Consider the following 19187-nt stretch of genomic DNA (forward strand, 5'->3'; position numbering starts at 1 on the left):
TTTTCCTGAGAAGGGTTATATATGAGCATAACTCATTATCAGTGTCTGAAGCCAACTTGAGTACATCATTTAAAAACCAGGAGACCATATGAGGACGGTCCACTGGTCTCAGATGAGCACATGTTCGAGGGATAGATGAGAAGTACGAATCTGTCAAATCAATATTAAAGCCAAACTGAAATAACTTCCTTAAGGCAGATTTAGTCGTAGTAATGGTACTAGCGGCTAGGCCTTTTTCGAACAGGGTTCTAAAGAATGAAATTGCCAGATTCGTAGTCATCTTCTGGACATCTGATTCTTTTAGAAAGATGGCCAACTTCTTTACTGCTGAATCATACTGTCTGAGTGTTGATTCTCTTTTGTCTGACTCCATGAACAGGATGTAGTGGGTCAATACTAGCATCCTTCTGTGCTGCAAACTTCATGAAGTCCATAAAGTTAGGGCATTCAGAATTCTTGAGGAAGCTGGCACAGTCCGAGTTTGTACTATTTGAGTCAGTTCTGGGTTGGGAATCCGTCTGAGACGGAGATTCAACTCTAGTAGAAGAGGAAACCAATTGCTCTTCGGCCAGTTGGGTGCTACCAATTCTACCTGTCCTGTGAAAGATCTGAGTTTGTGCAGGACTTTCAACAGGAGGTTTACTGGCGGAAATAGGTAAATCTTCTGCCAATTGTTCCAGTCTATGGACATCGCATCTGTGGCGTGAGCTAGAGGGTCCAAATTGGGAGCCACATAACACGGAAGTTTGTGATTGGACTCCATGGCGAACAGGTCTACCTGAAGGCCCGGGATTTGTTGGCAAATCCAACGGAATGATTTTGTGTCCAAGGACCACTCCGACTCCAGCGGAGTTTTTCTGGATAGTGAGTCTGCAATGACATTCCGTACTCCTGCCAGGTGAGTAGCTGACAGGTGCCAATGATTTTTTGTTGCTAACAAAAAGATTGCAATCATTACATGATTTACTTTGCTCGACTTGAAGCCCTCTTTGTTTATGCAATGAACTATCACTGCGCTGTCCGAGACTAGTCTTACATGACTGTTCTTGACTGGAGCTAGTCGTTTCAAGGTCAGAAAAATGGCCATTGCCTCTAGGATGTTGATGTGGAACTGGCGGAATGTTTTTGACCACGTTCCTTGAACCTTCTTGTACTGGGAGTAGCCCCCCCAACCGCTCAGAGAGGCGTCTGTGTGGACTATCAGAGACGGTGGGGGAAATTGTAGTGGCACTGACTTGGAGAGACTCCGGACTTCCGTCCATGGACATAGTCTTTTCTTTAATATCGGCGGAATTATTGTCTCTCAACTTGTTGTTGGCTCTTTTCCGCCAGACCTGATTGATATCCTTCAGTCTGGCTTTCAATAGAACATCTGTTATTGAGGCAAACTGAAGAGAACCTAGGATTCTCTCTTGGGTACGACGAGAAGCTCGTTTGTTCTTGAGGAACTGGCTCGTAGCCTACGCTATCTCTCTGCACTTTTTAGGTGGGAGAGATAGTTGTGTGCGGTTAGGTCCCATTGAATTCCCAACCATTGAAAACGGGACGCCGGAATGAGACGGGACTTCTTGTTTATCTGGAAACCCAGATATTCTAGGAATTTATTACCTTGGCTGTTGCCTTGCGACATTCCTCGTCGTTGGTTGCCCAAATAAGCCAGTCGTCTAGGTAAGCTACTAACATTACACCCTTAGCTCTTAGTTCTTGGACTACTGTCTCTCCTAGCTTGGTGAATATTCTGGGCGCTATGTTGAGCCCGAATGGCATGACTCTGAATGAGTAAGCTTGTTTTCCTAGTTTGAAGCCTAGGTATGGAGAGAAGTTTCTTGCTATCAGTACATGATAGTAAGCATCTGTAAGATCGATAGAGGTTGTGACGACCCCACGGGGAAGTAAAGTCCGCACCTGCGAGACGGTCAGCATGCGGAACTTGTCGCATTGAATGTATGACTTGAGACGGGACAGGTCCAGAATCACTCTTCGTTTGTCCGAGTCTTTCTTCGGAACACTGAACAGACGTCCTTGAAATTTTAGGCGACTGACTTTCTTTATTGCCTTCTTTTGAAGAAGGTCTTTGGTATAGTCTAGAAGGTCTGACATTGGCATCTGGTGAAAACTGACTGGTGGAGGAGGCCCTTTCTTCCATTTCCACCCCAGACCTTTAGAAACAATACTGTGGGCCCATGAACTGAAGGTCCAATGGTCCCGGGAGAGATACAGTCTCCCGCCCACCTGCGGAGCCTCACTGATTGGTTGAGGTCTTACTTCCTCTGCCTCCTCTGAAGCCTCTGCCTCTAGAGCCAGCTCTCTGTCAGAAGGCACCTCTGGCTCTGCTACTCCTTGCATGCCTATTGAAGCCTCAAAACGCTCCTTGTGATTCAAAGGAGGCGTTGAAAGCTGGGGAAGTTACCAGGGCGGTCGAACTCGAAGGCTGTTGAGTCGGTTGACTCTGTAGCAGGACAAACTGTTGTTGCGGCTGTGCCTTAGGTGTTGAAGGCTTGTTGATCTGGGAGACCGGAACAGCTTGTACTACTGTCTGAGGTTGAGAGGACTGGAAAGGCTGGTACTTCCTTGGCCTCTTCCTACCTTTGGATTGTGGTCCGGGGGTCTCAAACTTCCTTTTGAAGGGAAGTCCCCAACAGACACGAAGGTTCTGGCTAGCTCTAGCTGCCTCGCTGAGGACGTTGTTAACCATGTCCTCAGGAAAGAGGTTGGCACCCCAGATCGACGCCTTTATGAGTCTGTTCGGTTCATGTCTGATGGAAGCATTAGCAAAAACATGCTTCCTGCAGGCTTGTCTAGACACTATAAAGTCATACAGGTCTGATTGAAAAGCCTGTAATAGTGACTTTGTCAGGACCCGGAATAGAGGCTCATCTGCAAAGGTCGTAGCAGTCAACTCTGCAGTGGTGACTGAGTTAATTGATCTACTCAGCCTGCACCTTGCTTCGAATTCCGCCTTGATCATGGGGTCCGGAATTCTAGGCAAACGTTCACTGAATTGTGTGGAGGCACACTCCGGGTCGAGTTTGCCCACCATGAACGTTGCCGGAGCGCCAGACCAACACTCTAGATCCCCAGGGAAGAGCAAGGAGGTAGCCTCCGTCTCTTTTAGTTGAGGCATAGGTTTGTCCTCCATTCTGGCTTGCAGCGTCAATTCTGCAATTTTCGACGTACAAGGAGTCGGAACTTCGTTCGGTGCTACAAACATGGTAAAGCAACCTTTATGGGGTGTCAACTTGGTGTTGACACACTCCCATTCAGTGAGGGTGCAGACCCATGCAGACTGAGCCTGGTCCCTAGGGTAGATAACCGTCTCTTTCGGGACTTTGTCTACCCTGACTAGCGCTTTCTTGGCTAGTCTAGCGTAGCCTGGGAAGGGAAAGTGTAGGCCTGCCGGGAAGAACTCAAAGTCTTCCACCAGTCGGGTTCCGCAACCTTCAATGGTAAGCTTGCCCTCTGAGAACGGGACGTCCAGAGCCAACCACCATTAGTTGCTGTTTTCATATGGTGGAAGCTTGGATGCGTCTGGCACCGCAAAGGACTGCGGTGTGTTTCCGGACCTGTCACCAATTCCTCCTGGGCCTGTAACCTCTGGGTCAGAGACATGATAGACTGACCCAAAGTCTCTAGGCCTGAGGCGAGTTGAGTGGACATCGATTCAAGCCTTGAGTCCACTACTTCACTCATCTTCCACATGAGAAGATTCGTGAAAGCCTCCAGGTCAAAGCCAGACTCTGCCGGTCTGGCTTTGGAAGACTTAGCTCTCGACCCTTTGGGTGGGGGAGTAGCTTAAGCCAAGGAAGTCGAAGGCTTGGGAGCCGATGACGACCTGGCGGAGCCTGCCGGGGAAGGCTTGGTTGGTTTAACCATCTTCGGCAGGGATCTCGTCTTCCAGGCTTTGACCTTGGGGATTACTGAGGCTGACCTATCCCAAGTGGGGACGGACTTCATAGGGAAGCCCTGGAAGGAAGGAGGGGAAGAAGGAGTAGGACTAAAAGGAAGACTACCTGCCTCACTTACCTCCCTACCTACCTCCTGTTCCTCAGTGGCCATAGGCTCTCGATGTAGGCTGATGGCTGCCACTTCCTCCGCGACGATGTCACATAAGCCCTCTTGGTCCTCCGGGGGGTGTTGAGTCTCCTGGCGGATGCGCTCGATGATGGGAGCCGCCACTGCCGCCGGTACTGCTGCCGAAACTGGAGCGTTAGGGTAGAAGAGAGTGCACAGCTCCTCCGACAACACGTAGGGTTGGCTAGATTTCACGTTCCTGCCGAAGCACCCCTACCCAGGCCTTAAGGGACGCCATCGAGGAAGTCTTAAGTGCCAGACTAACCTGTAAGAAATAACCAAATTAGGTTCCCCAGTGTCGGGGAATTTTCCCCAAACCAAAAGTGTAGCGAAAATTTCACAGAAACAATGAGGCGAGTATGTTACCTACTGACTCGTTTGTTACGATTTTGACCAGATCGTAGCACACCGTACAGGCTTCTGGGTGCCAGACCGCACTTTCCTCCACATGGATGGCGCAGTTGGCATGGGACCGGCAGACCTCATGCCCGTACAGCCTGTACAGAACGGCCAGACAACCCGTCACCTGGCAACGGACCATCTGTAAGTTGAAAAAGTAAATGAGTATCGTCAGATAATGCTGCCGGAGTTAATTCCGGCGGTATGAGTACACTTCAACTAGATACTTAACCAGTTAAAGGCAAAATGGGTATAATTTTCAACTTACTTGTACTAATAAAGCTCTGGGTGTCTCCGCCTGCTCCGGCATCCATACTTGGGATCGGCAAAGCTATAACAAGTGGAGAGGGCCTGATACGAGCAGAACAGGGGAATAAGGTAAAACCTAAGTCTGAGTCTGATCGCAGCGAAGCAGAATAATGCAACCTAACCAATTATAGGCGCATTCTCTGAGCCCCGTCCCACCCCCACCAGAGTGGGGAGCAGCGATAGCATAGAAGATGGAAAACAGAGCGGCAGGAACAATGGTACGATAAACTCCGGTGTATACTTTCTGGTGTGTGTGATGGTAGACCACACTTCGTCGGAACAAATACGGGCCCGGAGACATACCAACAGAGGCTAAATAAAACATTCTCTAACATAATCTCTCAAAGACTTCGCCTACTTCGGAATCTATAATCTCGTTATCACAATAGTAAAAGCTGGCGGAGATGGGCTGATACGAGCAGAACAGGGAAAATAGGTAAAACCTAGGCCTGAGTCTGATTGCACCGGAGAAGAGAAGCAATTCTAAGGTAATTAGAAATGCAGCTCTAAGCCCAGTTCCACCCCCACATGAGTGGGGAGGCAGTGATGACATAGAGAACAGATAACAGAGCGGCGGAGCAGAGGTACGTGCAATCCGGCGTATAGCCTACTGGCTGGTGTGATGGTAGACCCCACCTGGCCAGAGGACCCACAGCCCCGGAGACATATCAAGAGAGATTACATAATCTACTAAACACCCAGTCTCCTCCAACTACGTAATCCCCTGGATAAGCTGTACGCTCTAGCTATCGTTCATCGGTAGGATTACTTGAGCAGCGAGCTAGCTAGGCAGCGCCGGAACGAGACCGGGGCAGGGGGGGAGAGTGTCTGGAGGAGAGTGGACAAGTCACGATCGCCTGGCCACAGCAACCGGTCAGTGACCAACCACCTCTCAGGAGCCGTAACTAGCCTACCACTAAAGGGGCAGAAGACGGTAGGCCAACTGACACCCTAAAGGGAGCAAAGGCCCAGGCTACACACAAGACAAATCATAAAATAATTGATGAGGAATTACTGAAGAACTGCGAAAGGAGGGGGGGGAACACACCCAGCTAAGGACTCAGTCTAACCCTCTGAGATCGATACCTATCCGGTCAGGTAGGCTAGCAGGGCCACCAAAGGACGTCATGAAGAGGACGGATAGAACCTAACTTAACCCTCCAAAATCGAATCTTCTGATCTGGTCAGGTACGAGAATCAAAAACTAAAAATGGAATACTCAACTTAGATGAAGAAGCTTGGGGCTCTTGGGCAGACATGCTTCGCCAAAAAACTCTTCTAGAGGACAGCGAAAAAAGCGCGTGCAAACACAAGGCGTGCTAATACAGGAATGAAGATTTCAGGCAGAAGTTGTAGTAGTAGCGAGCAGAAGGTAGACGTAAGGTAGACGTTGTAACGGCACCTATCTAGAGAGGGGTTTTGAGAGGAGTCTTCTAATTGGCAGAATATCTGTGGTAGTGGTTTCCACTCGCCCTTGTGTTATACCGACACCCTAATTGGGTGAGCGAGCTGGAGGAAGTAACTTCAGCATTCCATTTAGCCAATTAGCTTTTTTCTCTGGCATATTTAGCATCTATTTATACCTAGAAATGTGTGCTACAGGAACATTTCACCGGCCGACACAGGTCGAACCCAGAAAAAGAATTTTTACACAACAGAAAACAGATAGTTATTGCAAACGATGAGAAATCGGATGAAGCTAAGGTAATATCCGGTGTGTCACAAGGTACGGTGTTAGCTGCATTGCAGTTTGCTATTATGATTGCAGACTTAGACAGTAATGTTAAGGACTCGGTAGTGAGTAGTTTCGCCGATGACACAAGAATAAGTAGAGAAATTACTTGTGATGAAGATAGGAACTCGCTACAAAGAGACGTTAACAAAGTATATGAATGGGCTGAGGATATAATAGGATGGTATTTAACACAGATAAATTTGAATCAATAAATTATGAAGACAAAGAAGGAAAGCTATATGCATATAGAGGACCTAATAACAAGACAATCACTAATAAGGAAGCAGTTAAAGACCTTAGTGTGATGTTGAATAGGAACATGTTATGTAATTATCAAATAGCAATACTAAAAAGCAAAAGTGAGAATGTTGTTACGGCACTTCAAAACAAGAAAAGCTGAACGTTGATTATGCTTTATAAAACGTATGTACGTAGTCCACTTGAATAGTATTGCAATATGATATGGCACCCACACTACCAAAAGGATATTGCACAAATAGAGAGTGTACAAAGGTCCTTTACGGCTAGAATAGAAGAAGTTAAGGATCTTGACTGCTGGGAAAGACTATCATTTTTAAAATTATAGTCTAGAAAGGAGAAGAGAATGCTACATGATAATACAGGCATGCAAACAGATAGAAAGAATTTCCAAAAACATCATGGAGCTAAAAATATCAGAAAGAGCAAGCAGAGGTAGATTAATAGTGCCCAAAGTATACCAGGAAAACTAAGGAATTTCAGAAACAAAGAGAAAGAAACAGAATAAAGAATTTCTTAAAAGTGGTTGAGAAGACTTCTAAAATAGATTGGTTGGTCAGAAAGGGGAAAGAAGAGATAACTATGTTGTATGTATGTAATCTTCATACACTCTTATATTTTTACCAACCATTTATTTCTCTTTATGGGTAACGTATTAAACTAACTTTTAAATAATATTACAGTAACTTTAATTTCATTTAAAAGTTAGCTTAATATTTAGGGATCAAGATTAGGGTCATACATAGTGTTCAAACTCTAAAAATAAGCATTTATTAGCATTTTTAGAGACCATACCAAACTTACACGAAAATTCCCCTTATACGAGGGGGGGTCTGGAACCTAACCTCACGTAAGTTCAGGGTATTACTGTAGTATGTTAACCTATAAGAGCAGGGCTAAAAAATCAATATGCAGCACACCAGCACTCCAGGCAAGGTAAACTTTGAGGTCGGCCATTAAGAAAAAAATACATCAATGGAAAGAGAAAGATATGCAAATGCACATGGTGTAAGAAAAAAAATTCAAAAAAAATTTTCCCTACCTTCTACGAGAAGTTGAAAATTACTATTTACAACCTCTTGTAGGGCCTCTTTTACAAGACAATCGTAAATTTTCCAAATTATATGTACATGTTTTTTCTAATAAATAAATTGGTTTTATTTTGTAATATAATTACAGCTAATACAATATCAAAACAGATAAGAACTAAAATCAGTAACAAATTCTGAGTACGTAGTATATTTAATGTAAAATATTTATGTAATTTTACTGAGATCAAAGATGCAGTAACTTTTTGGGATTATACATGTCTTTTCTAATATTGCTTTGCACTTTTCTTTGCAAAATTACAAATATCACTGACATACTATCATAAAAGATAAGAACTAAATCCAACAGCTATCTCTGGGTATAGTATTTATGAGCCAATATATAAAAATGACAAATTTTCTAAGACAATTTGCATTTTTCATAGCTACAAACCTTCAGTCTTAACAATAGGATCATTTCTAGCGCCTAGCTGGATCCAGTTAAAAAACAGATGAAAGCAAGGAATAATCGATGGCACGTAATATTGATGTTCACCATGAGTGGATCCGTCCACCAACCAAAACCTGTTATTGCTACTCATATGAGAGGATCTGTCCATTAAGGGTTAAATATAATTTTTCAGCTCTAGCCTTAATGTGAAATATAAGTAATTTTAATATAGTACAAATGACTTTACTGGAAATTTACTGTTCCTCCAGTTGACTTTTCTGTCAAGAAGATACATACTGTATCAACTGTACGTACAGTTAATCGAATGTTCATTGTGAGAATGAAAAAATCTATATTTACCAGAGGAAAAACTGTTAGTGGAGAGTGTAGCATCTTTCCTGGATGAGATGAATGTGTACATAGGCCTGCCATATAACCCAGTAGATCTTTCCTTTATGTTCAACTTTGACAGAACAACTCCACGTAGCTCCAGTTCCTTAAGGGTTAAATCCTTTTCCTGAAATGAAAAAAAAAATATTATCTATTCATCAGCAGTAGTCCCCTCAGGGAACGTTAACAAACTAAACTCATAAAAGACTGGTGATATGTGTTCAGCCTTTATTTTGTCTTTTTTTGTATATGGATATGATACATGAGTGCCCAATTACTATGATAATAAGAATTATGCAAAGTCGACCCCTCGTATTTCTGGGGATGTGTGCAACTCCCTGTGAATGGTTAAAATCTGCAAATAGTTAACACCAACCCCCCCTAAACTATTATTCTATTACTGTATTATATATTCTTTGAAATGATATTACAAGCAGTCCTCGGTTATTGGCGGACTCGGTTAATGGTGACCCAGTTTTATGGGGCTTGTCTAGCGCCATAAAATTGACAATTTATGGCACCAAAACGGGCCAAGTTTCGGTTATCAGCGCCATTAACTGAAATTTGGCACAATAAGCGCCTAAAATCACCAAGTTTCAGTTAATGGTGTGTTTTACTATCAGCACCCTGCCGAGAACGGAACTCCCACCAATAACTGGGGACTGCTTGTATTAATGTAATTTAAAAGTCATCTTAAACACTTTACCCATAAAAATATATACATACTACGTACATACTTCTAAGCCTTCCAGCCAATAACAGAGAGAGAGAGAGAGAGAGAGAGAGAGAGAGAGAGAGAGAGAGAGAGAGAGAGAGAGAGAGAGAGAGAGAGAGAGAGAGATTCATATTTCTATCAAGCACTTTCCCTTTCTATCTAACCATCTCTCACATTCTACGAGTATCCTTTGGAGGGAGAGAGAGAGAGAGAGATTTTTCAGTATCCATCATAGCAGTAGTAATTTATTTCACCACCAAGTGGGCAACATAGTTGACATGAGTGGGCAACATTTTCTACCTTCATGGTCAATATGCCAGTATAATGACAGTTAGATTACACACCCCTTCCCCCGCTCTGAAGCTTCGGAGAAGGCTGGGAATTAATATTCTTTTAAAATTCTACATAACTATAGAAATGCACAAATGTTGCAAATATATCATGGAAAATATGAAAAAAATTAATAACAAAGTAACATTATGTTTTCATAAAACTAAAGTATACAAAACAACCATATGTTACATATGCATAAAAATCTATCTGAGAGAGAGAGAGAGAGAGAGAGAGAGAGAGAGAGAGAGAGAGAGAGAGAGAGAGAGAGAGAGAGAGAGAGACTCTTCGGCGAAGTGCTAACCCTTTCACATCAATGTCAAGATGATTAACAGTTACTCCTCCATCCCTCCCTCAACATCGTAGACAGAAAAAGATCAGGGAAAAGAATTTATTGAACTAAAAGCTTTCTAATCCACTAAATTTTCTTTAGTGAACTGATATTTTGCATTGCTTACATTGATATTATCTGACAATTAGTAAATAATTTATTTATCATACAAAACAAATAAACATACATATTACATATACGTAGGTACATAAAAATTCTCTCATCTCAGTGAGAGAGAGAGAGAGAGAGAGAGAGAGAGAGAGAGAGAGAGAGAGAGAGAGAGAGAGAGAGAGAGAGAGAGAGAGAGAGAGCATTCAACAATTAAGTGGTGGACGGTAATGGGAACCTGGAATCTATTACATTTCATTGGGTCAGAGTGTGGGGTTGACATTAGATGCCCATAAGAAAATCTAATATGAACTATACAGTCTTGTTAACATTACTTCTTTAGATCTCACTTTTTCATTCCCTTCAATTCCTACATGTGCTAGTCCAACAGATTTTTATTGATAATCAAAATTGGAGAAGTTGATGGATTTTTATTTGGATTTTTTGGACTAGTTGATTTGAAGATTTGTACTTGTTTATAGCATCAACAGCACTTTGTGTGCTGCTGAAAATTATGGAAATTGCTCGCCTCTCAGATTTATATCTGCAGTAACCACATATGATATTAAAGGAAGGCCTACTTTGACTAATTCATCATTTGAGAAAAGCTGAAGCTCCTACTCCAGTATTGTTGTTTGAGCCATCTTTATATATACTACCATGAATTGGTTTTCCTTTCTTTGAATGTGTTCTAGAGCATGTCGGCAATACATCTTTGTAATAGTCAAATTTTGCTTATGATGATAAGACAAAGAGGTGCATATTTTTATTCATTTCAGAGTCAAAGGTGGTGGGCATTCTATTCTTGGACAGAGAATAGGTGTTATATTATGAGTTCATTAGGTATATATTTGGCTCTATAGAAAGAGAGAGAGAGAGAGAGAGAGAGAGAGAGAGAGAGAGAGAGAGAGAGAGAGAGAGAGAGAGAGAGAGAGAGAGAGAGAGAGAGAGAGAGAGAGAGAGAGAGAGAATTATTTTATTATATATCATTTAATCTTATCAAACGAATGGGTGAGCTTTGCCACAAGTAATTTATGGATATGTTCCACAGAAAATTCTGCGAATCGCTGAGTCCGCAAATTGTGAGTTTGCAAATCCGGAGGTGTGTGTGTGTGTGTGTGTTTGACCATACAATCATTTGGAATCCTTAAATTTCATGTAATAAGACTGTCTTTAAAGTGAATATCAGGACTTTGTCTTTGAAATAATTAATCACACTTTAAAAGCAATTAAAAATCACAACTTTTCAAAGTAAATTGTATTCTTCCTAACTATACAATCATGAGGTCTTTTACATACGGAATTACTTTCAGAGCAGGCTGAAATACGGCCGTTAAATTCTTGAACAAGGTGGTTAGGCAGTAACTACCGTCTAGTAGGTGGGTAGGCCTGCCCGGAAGTAAACACTCCACTTTGCTTTATGACCCAGGTTTCAGATTGAGGGGTGGCATGAGTTAGGCATTAATGTAAAGGACCTCAGGTTTGTATAGTTAGGATTTGTTCCTACACGATATACAAACCCTTGGTCCTTTACATAAGGAAGACTCACTGATTGGTGGGAGGAATGTGAATGAGCCTCTAGAACTCACTGGAGTTCTGCAAACCTGGGCTATTCCTCCAGGTCGTAAAACAGAGGAGTGCCATGCCTCTTACAACTTGATCAGAGTACTATAAGAGCTGCATGATCAAGAGTCAGAATTCTGGGCCTTTTCGAAATGAGTGAGGAATCGTAACTCATCTGAAAAAGGGCTGGGAAGAATATTAAGAGTTGGAGGTATTAATGCAAAGTTCTGAGAAGGTTTTGCATTATTGCCAGTCTCCTTCCACCCCTTGCTAGAGGAAGGAGCAGGATTGCTTCTATGATTCTGATAAGAAAAATATAAAGGAAGCTCGATGTGCAAGCTTACTTCATCAATCGCCTGACCAGCCAGTGTAAGTTCGAGTCCTATCCTCAACCTGAAGGAAGTAGAGTAGAAGGACGAGGAAGGGGAAGGTAAGTGGCCAGTCACTTGCATCTTTCTTACCTCTAGAACCGCACACCATAGGCGAGATGCAACTTTTCCTCTTGAAGGAGCTGGTTAGGTAAACACAACCTGTGAGCATCCACCATTAGTCCAAAGAAAAGAGGTTCCAAGGACCTGTGGGCAGACCCGAAGGAAGAAAAAAGGGATTTTGACGTAAGGAAAAATCTATTTCTGGGCGATTGGCTCGTGTCGCCAGCGAAATATCCTTTAATCTATTATTTCTAGGGTAAATAAAGTACTAACACATACCAGAGAATAAATAAAAAAATAAAGAAAAAGGTCAGTATAACTGACTCGCTCACCCTCCAGGAGGGTGTCGGTATGAACACTAGGCGAGTGAGACCACTACCACGAGCCAAATGCCAATAGAAATCTCCCACTACAAAATCCCTCCAAGAGGGGAGCCGACCCACAGAGTGAGCAGCTCGTACTACTACTACTCCATCCCATGCTGCCGACTGCTGCGCCTCTGGTGGCCATCCTGAAGTTAGCAGACAATCTTGGGCGAAGGGATGGGTAGGGTGGGATTTCGCTGGCGACACGAGCCAATCGCCCAGAAATAGATTTTTCCTTACGTCAAAATCCCTTTTCTGGGGCTCAGCTCGTGTCGCTGCGCGAAATCGTACCAGAGAAATAGCACAAGATTGTAAACAAAAGTAATAAAATGAGAATAAAAATAAAATAAATCAGAATAGGTCTCAAATAAAAGATAAAATATATAGAATAGACTATAATTGCTAAAGATACATATACACAGGGGTATAAAAAATAGAAATATGCTTAAATTACCCTTAAATCTAATCATGTTTGTTAACATAAGGTAATTACATATGTACAGGTAAAATTATTTACATGTATCAATGTTATCTGTGTAACAGCATGTATCAAAAGTATAATACAATTAATAAAAACAATCAACAATAATAATATATAAAGGAATGTATATGACTTAATATACAAAACCCGTAATCATTATAATATGATGTATCCCTAGCATAAAAATAAGGGGAAACATCCATGAGATCAATGTTTATAATCATTTGTGAGTGTCCCTAACCAGACAATAAGGGGCACCCACTACACTATCACAAAAGCAGCTAAGACACAAGGTGAATGCAATGAACCAGGTAGGAATAGACGAACTTTTGGGTGAGGCAGGTAGAAAGGAGGACTGGAATCTTCTACTACAAACTAGCTAGAGTCAGGGGAAACTATGTTACCCGCTGCTACTGCTGGAATTTCAGAGCTTCCAAGGACTTAAGGTAGTGACGTTTGAACACTGTCGGCGATTTCCATCCAGTATACTTTTTCAACTCATCGAAGTTCATATGTTGGAAATAATTATTGAGGTGGCTACTGCCCTGACATCATGTGCTTTCGGGAAAGAGTCAGGATTGGCTTGCTTAATAAAGTACAGGATTTGTTGCCTGATGCCTTTAATGGATAAAGTTCCACCTTTTTCCCTCCTAAAGAGGGGACCCGACGAAGATGAGGAGGTCCTAGACAGAAAGGCTCGTAAGGTTGTAACTGGGCAAAGAGATACTCTTGTGGAAGGGGTAGTACCTTCCAAGGTTCCCACCTCATCAAAGGATCTTCATTCTTTGCTAAAAAGCTACGTTCCGGAGAAAGTAGGACTTCTCCTGTGGGAAGGAACTGAATATGATCCGGGTCTCTGGATAGAGCCGACAGTTCTGAAATTCTTGCTCCTGAGCTAAGCTTAATAAGAATAGGGTTTTTCTTAAGAGCATTATAAACGAGCATGTGTCATTATCGGTTTCGGAAGCCATTTTTGTTTTAGAACATCGTTTAAGAACCATGAAACTGACGTAGGCCTTACAGAAGGCCTAAGCCTAGCACATGCCTTAGGAATAGACGAGAAGTAGGAATCCGTCAAGTCTATGTTAAATCCAAATCGAAATATCTTTTTCAAAGCTGATTGTTTGTCGTAATCGTGCTAGCTTGCTAAACCTTTTTCAAATAGGATCTGAAAAAGGATATAGCTGAATTAACTGTCATGATCCTAATATCCGAATCTCTCAGGAAGGTTGCTAACTTTTTGACAGCAGCATCATACTGCCTCAAAGTCGAATCCCTTTTTCATCGGATTCCAAGAATAGAATATTCTGAGGGTCAATATTCGCATCTCTTTTTGCCGCAAACTTCATGAAATCCATAAAGTTAGGGTTTTGAGAATCCCTGAGGAAGCGAACACAGTCTTCATTTGTACTGACTGGGAGAGCTTGGGACTGGGGATCTGAAGAGGACGAAGGCCCAGCTCCAAAATTAGAGGATACCAGTTTGCTCTTTCGGCCAGTCTGGGGCTACTAGAGCCACTTGACCCTTGAAAGTCCTGAGTTTGTTCAATACTTTCATGAGGAGATTCCCACTGGAGGGAAGACGGTAAATCTTCTCCCAGTTGTTCCAGTCTAGAGCCAGGGCGTCCGTGGCATAGGCCAGGGAGGGTCCAGGTTGGGGGCTACATAACACGGTAGTTTGTGGTTCGCTTGTGATGCGAAGAGGTCCACCGTAGCCCTGGGACTCTTTGAAGGATCCATTGGAACGAACTGTTGTCCCAGTGACCATTCCGACTCTAGGGGTACTGATCGGGATAGGGCGTCTGCTATGACGTTTCTTACTCCAGCTATGTGAGTGGAGGAAAGATGCCAACTGAACTTGTCTGCCAGGAGAAGATGGCTATCATGACGTGATTTAGATGACGTGACTTGGAGCCTCCTCTTTTGTTTTTTATACAATGTACTACCACTGCGCTGTCCAGGACTAGCTTTATGTGGGGAGTACTTGGGTGGGCGTAACCTTTTTAGAGTCAAGAACACTGCCATTGCCTCCAGTACGTTTATATGGAACTGACGGAACTGAGGTGAACAAGTCCCTTGAACCTTTTTGACCTGGGAATACCCTCCCCAGACCGCTTAAGGACGCGTCTGTGTGGATGGTGACGTGGTGGAGGGAAACTGAAGGGGTACTGACATTGATAAATTCTTGACTCTCGCCCATGGCGAAGTCGATTCTTTAGAATCAGAGGCACTGAGGATAGTTTTTGTCCCTGGACCTGACGTTTGCTCGCGAGCGCCAGATTCTGGTTAGGTCTTTCAGTTTGGCTTTCATTAAGACGTTTGTCACTGATGCAAACTGGAGAGAACCCAGGATCCTTTCCTGGGCTCTCCTGACGCTAGTTTGTACTTAGAAATTGCTTGACTGACTTTGCTATTTCTTTCTTTTGGTTGATGGAATCGACAGAGTGTGGGATGATAGATTCCATTGAATGCCCAGCCACTGAAAGTTTGACTCTGGAGTGAGTCTTGATTTGGTCCTGTTTATTTTGAGCCTAGATATTCCAGGAACTGAATCACTTTCAGAGTAGCTCTGTTGCATCCTCGACTGATGGGGCCCAGATCAACCAATCGTCGAGATACGCTACTACCATGATCCCTTGCGATCTGAGTTGTTGCACTACCACTTCCGCTAGCTTCGTGAACACTTCCTGCCGGCCACGTTGAGTCCGAATGGAACTACCTTGAAGGAGAATGTCTGGTCTCCTATCTTGAAACCCAGATACGGACGGAAGTGTCTTGCAATAGGGATATGATAGTAAGCGTCTGTAAGATCGATAGAGGTGGTGACGGCCCCACGGGAAGTAGGGTCCGCACCTGTGAGATCGTGAGCATCTTGAACTTGTCGCAGCGGATGGCTAAGTTTAAGCAGGACAAGTCTAAGATTACCCTTCTTTTTTGTGAGCCTTTCTTTGCACGCTGAACAAGCGACCTTGAAATTTTAATCTCTTGACTCTCGCTATAGCTCCTTTTTGAAGGAGATCGTCTGCGTACTCTTGTCAATTCCTTGGAAGGAAGTTGACGGAAAGGTCTGGATGGAGGTGGGTTCGTCAACCAGCTCCAACCCAGACCTTTTGACACTATGCTCTGAGCCCATTGGCTGAAGTTCCACCGGTGGCGAAAGTGAAACAGCCTCCCTCCTACCTGAAGTTCTTCATTGGTTCTGGTAACCGCCTCGGCCTCCTCTGAAGTGCTTTCCCCTGTTAAAGGGCCTCCCGATCCTCCTTCCCACGAAAGGAACGCTTACCTCTACTCCCTTACCCGAGCGGTCCATACTTCTGAGAAGCTTGACTCTCGAAGGCTTGATTGTAAGCTGGAGAGATGGCGTAAGAGGTGGAGGGCTGAGGCTGAGGGGATATCACATAAATTGGCTGTGATTGACCTTTAGAAGTGGAGGGTTGGGCTGTCTGCACTAACGGTACTGTTGGACTTGTTGAGGAAAGCGTAGTTGCTTCTTCTGGTAAGGTTGGAAAACGCTGGGTTTCTTTTGTCCCTTACCTTTAGGAGTCAGGTCTTGCCTCCTCTTAGCCGAAAGGCCCCAACGATCCTTAAGGTCTGGTTTAACCTGGTAGCCTCTGAAACTGGACCTCCTTAACCTAGCTTCTGGGAAGAGATCTGCTCCCCAGATGCTAGACGAGAGTAACCTATTCGGTTCATGCCGAATGGTTGCCTCTTGTAGGACATGCTTCCTACAATTCGTCCGAGCAGTGGCAAACTCAAACATATCTGACTGTACCGTTTGAGTCAGGGCTTTGGTCATGAGCTTAAAAATCGGTTCTGATCCATAAGCCATGGTAGCTACCTCAGACATAGCCATAGAATTGATGGATCTGGCTAGACGCGATTTTGCATCAAAACTCAGCCTGAATAAGGCTATCTGGGAGCCTGGGTAGCTTTTCACCAAACTGCTCCATAGCACAGTCCGGTTTGAGTTTGACAGCTGAGAATGTATTCGGCAAGTCTTCCCACAATTCTCCAACTGAGGGGAGCAACGGAGAAGTGGGATCCGCTTCCTTCAACTGCGGTATAGGTTCCCCCTTCTGGGCCGCTGGGATGGTCGACCCTCGCGATCTTGGATAGGAACGGGAGCGGGGTACTCTCATCCATTGTAAAAATGGTAAAGGGACTCTTAAATGGTTGTATCTTGGTGTTAGAACAATCCATGTCCTCTAAAACACCGAGCCATTCTCTCTGAGCCTGGTCTCGTGAGTAGAGGACTGTCTCCTTAGTACCTTATCGTCCCGCACCATAGCCGACGGCGTAAGCCTTGCGTAGCTATGAACGGAGGCTGGAGGTCTTCCGGGAAGAACTCGAAGTCCTCTATTCTTCGAGTCCCAAATTCCGGTATAGAGATGAGACGTCCTGGAAGGGGGGCGTATGACGCTACTCTCCACGGATTGTTCATAGAGAACTGAGGTAGTGAGTCATACGGAGGAAGTTGGGATCCACTCGTGTTGGACAGTGGAGGAGAGGCTAGAGGAGCTTCTCTCAGCCCGGCTATAAATGGAGTCCTGGGAAGTAATCCTGTCCGACAGACGAGAGATCATTTGCTCCATGCTACTCTTTAAGGACCCAACCAGGTCCCCCACCTGTTGCAACAGGCCAGCATTGGAGTCCAAAGCCGGAGCTGCTGCGGAGGTGGAGGGGAGGCTCTGAATCGGAACCAAAGGTAGCGGAACAACTGGTGATTCTGCCGGAGTGCGAGATCTCTCTCTGGAGGATTTACTCCTCGAGGACTTAGAGCCGGAGCTAGAAGCTTTAGACCTGGATGCTCCGGGATTCCCAGCCGAGACTTACGGGAGGAGGATGAAGCCGAAGTCGTCTTCTTAGACGACGACGACGTCTTAGTCAAAGTCATCACCTTAGACTTGGACCTTAGGTCTAACCGAAGCACCAGGAGGAGATATATTTCGTCACCCGTAAAGCCTTGGAAGGATGGAGAGGTTGCAGGAGTAGAAGAAACAGTTACGCCCAAGGGTGACCCTTGGGTGTCCCCACCGTACCTACCTCGACCAACAGGTCGTCTATACCTACCATAGGTTCAACATTAATATCTAGGGTCGCGACATCCGTAGAGATATCCTGGTCCTGATCAGTTAATGAGGTGGCCAGCTGTTGTTGGATGAAGGCGATAGTCGGATCCGCTTCTACCGGGTCGACGTATCCTGTCGCCTTGCCTCCGGGGAAGATTAGTAATGCCAACCGCTTCTCTTAGGATGTAGGGGCTGTCCCTTGGCGGCGTTTTTCCCAAAACCGCCGACCCAGGCCCGCAGGGTAGCCAGTGCGGTAATCTCCTTACCGCCGGAGCCTGGAAGAGAGGGCGTAGTTTAGATTTAAGAATCACTTAAAACTAAAAACTTAAAGTATAACTTAAATTAATTGCCTTAAGTTTAATATGATGAAAACTTAAGCGCTAAAAAAAGAAGCGGAGCAGCTACTGGAGATGTAAAACTTACCCCTTCCAAAAGCTGGCTCACCAGATCGTAACATATGGTACACGTCTCATGGTACCAGACCTGGATGTCCCCGAGCGGAGTCGCGCATGGAGCATGGGACCGGCAAACTTCGTGTCCACAAGGGTCCTGAAGTGTGGCGGAACATCCCGGATGCTCACAGTTGGTGGCCTGTAAGTGGGGAGACACATGAGTATCTTAAAAAACCTCACTTACAGTCTAACGGACAGAAGAGCTCCGATGCATGCCGGAGCTCGGAAAAAAATTTGGGCATAACCCCTCCCTGCATCGCCTGAATAGGCTATAATCCCGGAGAGACTCCGGTAAGCTATGTAATGGAGGGGGAGGGGTGGTTTAAGGTTCTTAAGATAAACTTAAAGATAACTTAAACCTAACACACAAGCAAACCGGACTAAGTCCAGTGCGTAGCGGAGTGTAGTAACTCAGCAAAACGGTAAGGTTAGTAGAGACCCACTGTATGCTCCGGTCCACCCTACTGGGTGGACTAACACTTTCCGCTGGATACCAGGAGCTCCGATCAGGAAGGAGCCCTAGTAAGATGGGAAAGAGCGAGAAGACATACAGGCTCAAGCTAGCCCGGAGCGACCAAGGTAGCGCGGAGGGTGGGCAAGGCCAGTACCCCCACTCCGTACCAACCGGCCGGACCGAGAAGCCGGAGAGGTCGAGACCAGTCCTGGTCTGTCCCGACTCCCTAGCCCCTCCGCCTGAGGGGG

General features: G+C 44.5%; 1 protein-coding gene across 1 annotated transcript in view; it reads right to left on the minus strand.

Annotated features, from left to right (window-relative positions):
• The window catches only part of LOC135208074 (DNA-binding protein SMUBP-2-like), a gene marked incomplete in the record, with an annotated part of 738222 nt that overhangs the window by 628337 nt on the left and 90698 nt on the right, over positions 1-19187 (minus strand). Inside the window, 1 exon segment of the mRNA XM_064240222.1 lies at positions 8612-8768. Coding sequence (XP_064096292.1) covers positions 8612-8768 — 157 coding nt within the window.

Source organism: Macrobrachium nipponense, chromosome 34 (assembly GCF_015104395.2).
Source record: "Macrobrachium nipponense isolate FS-2020 chromosome 34, ASM1510439v2, whole genome shotgun sequence".
NCBI classification, from domain to species: Eukaryota; Metazoa; Arthropoda; class Malacostraca; order Decapoda; family Palaemonidae; genus Macrobrachium; species Macrobrachium nipponense.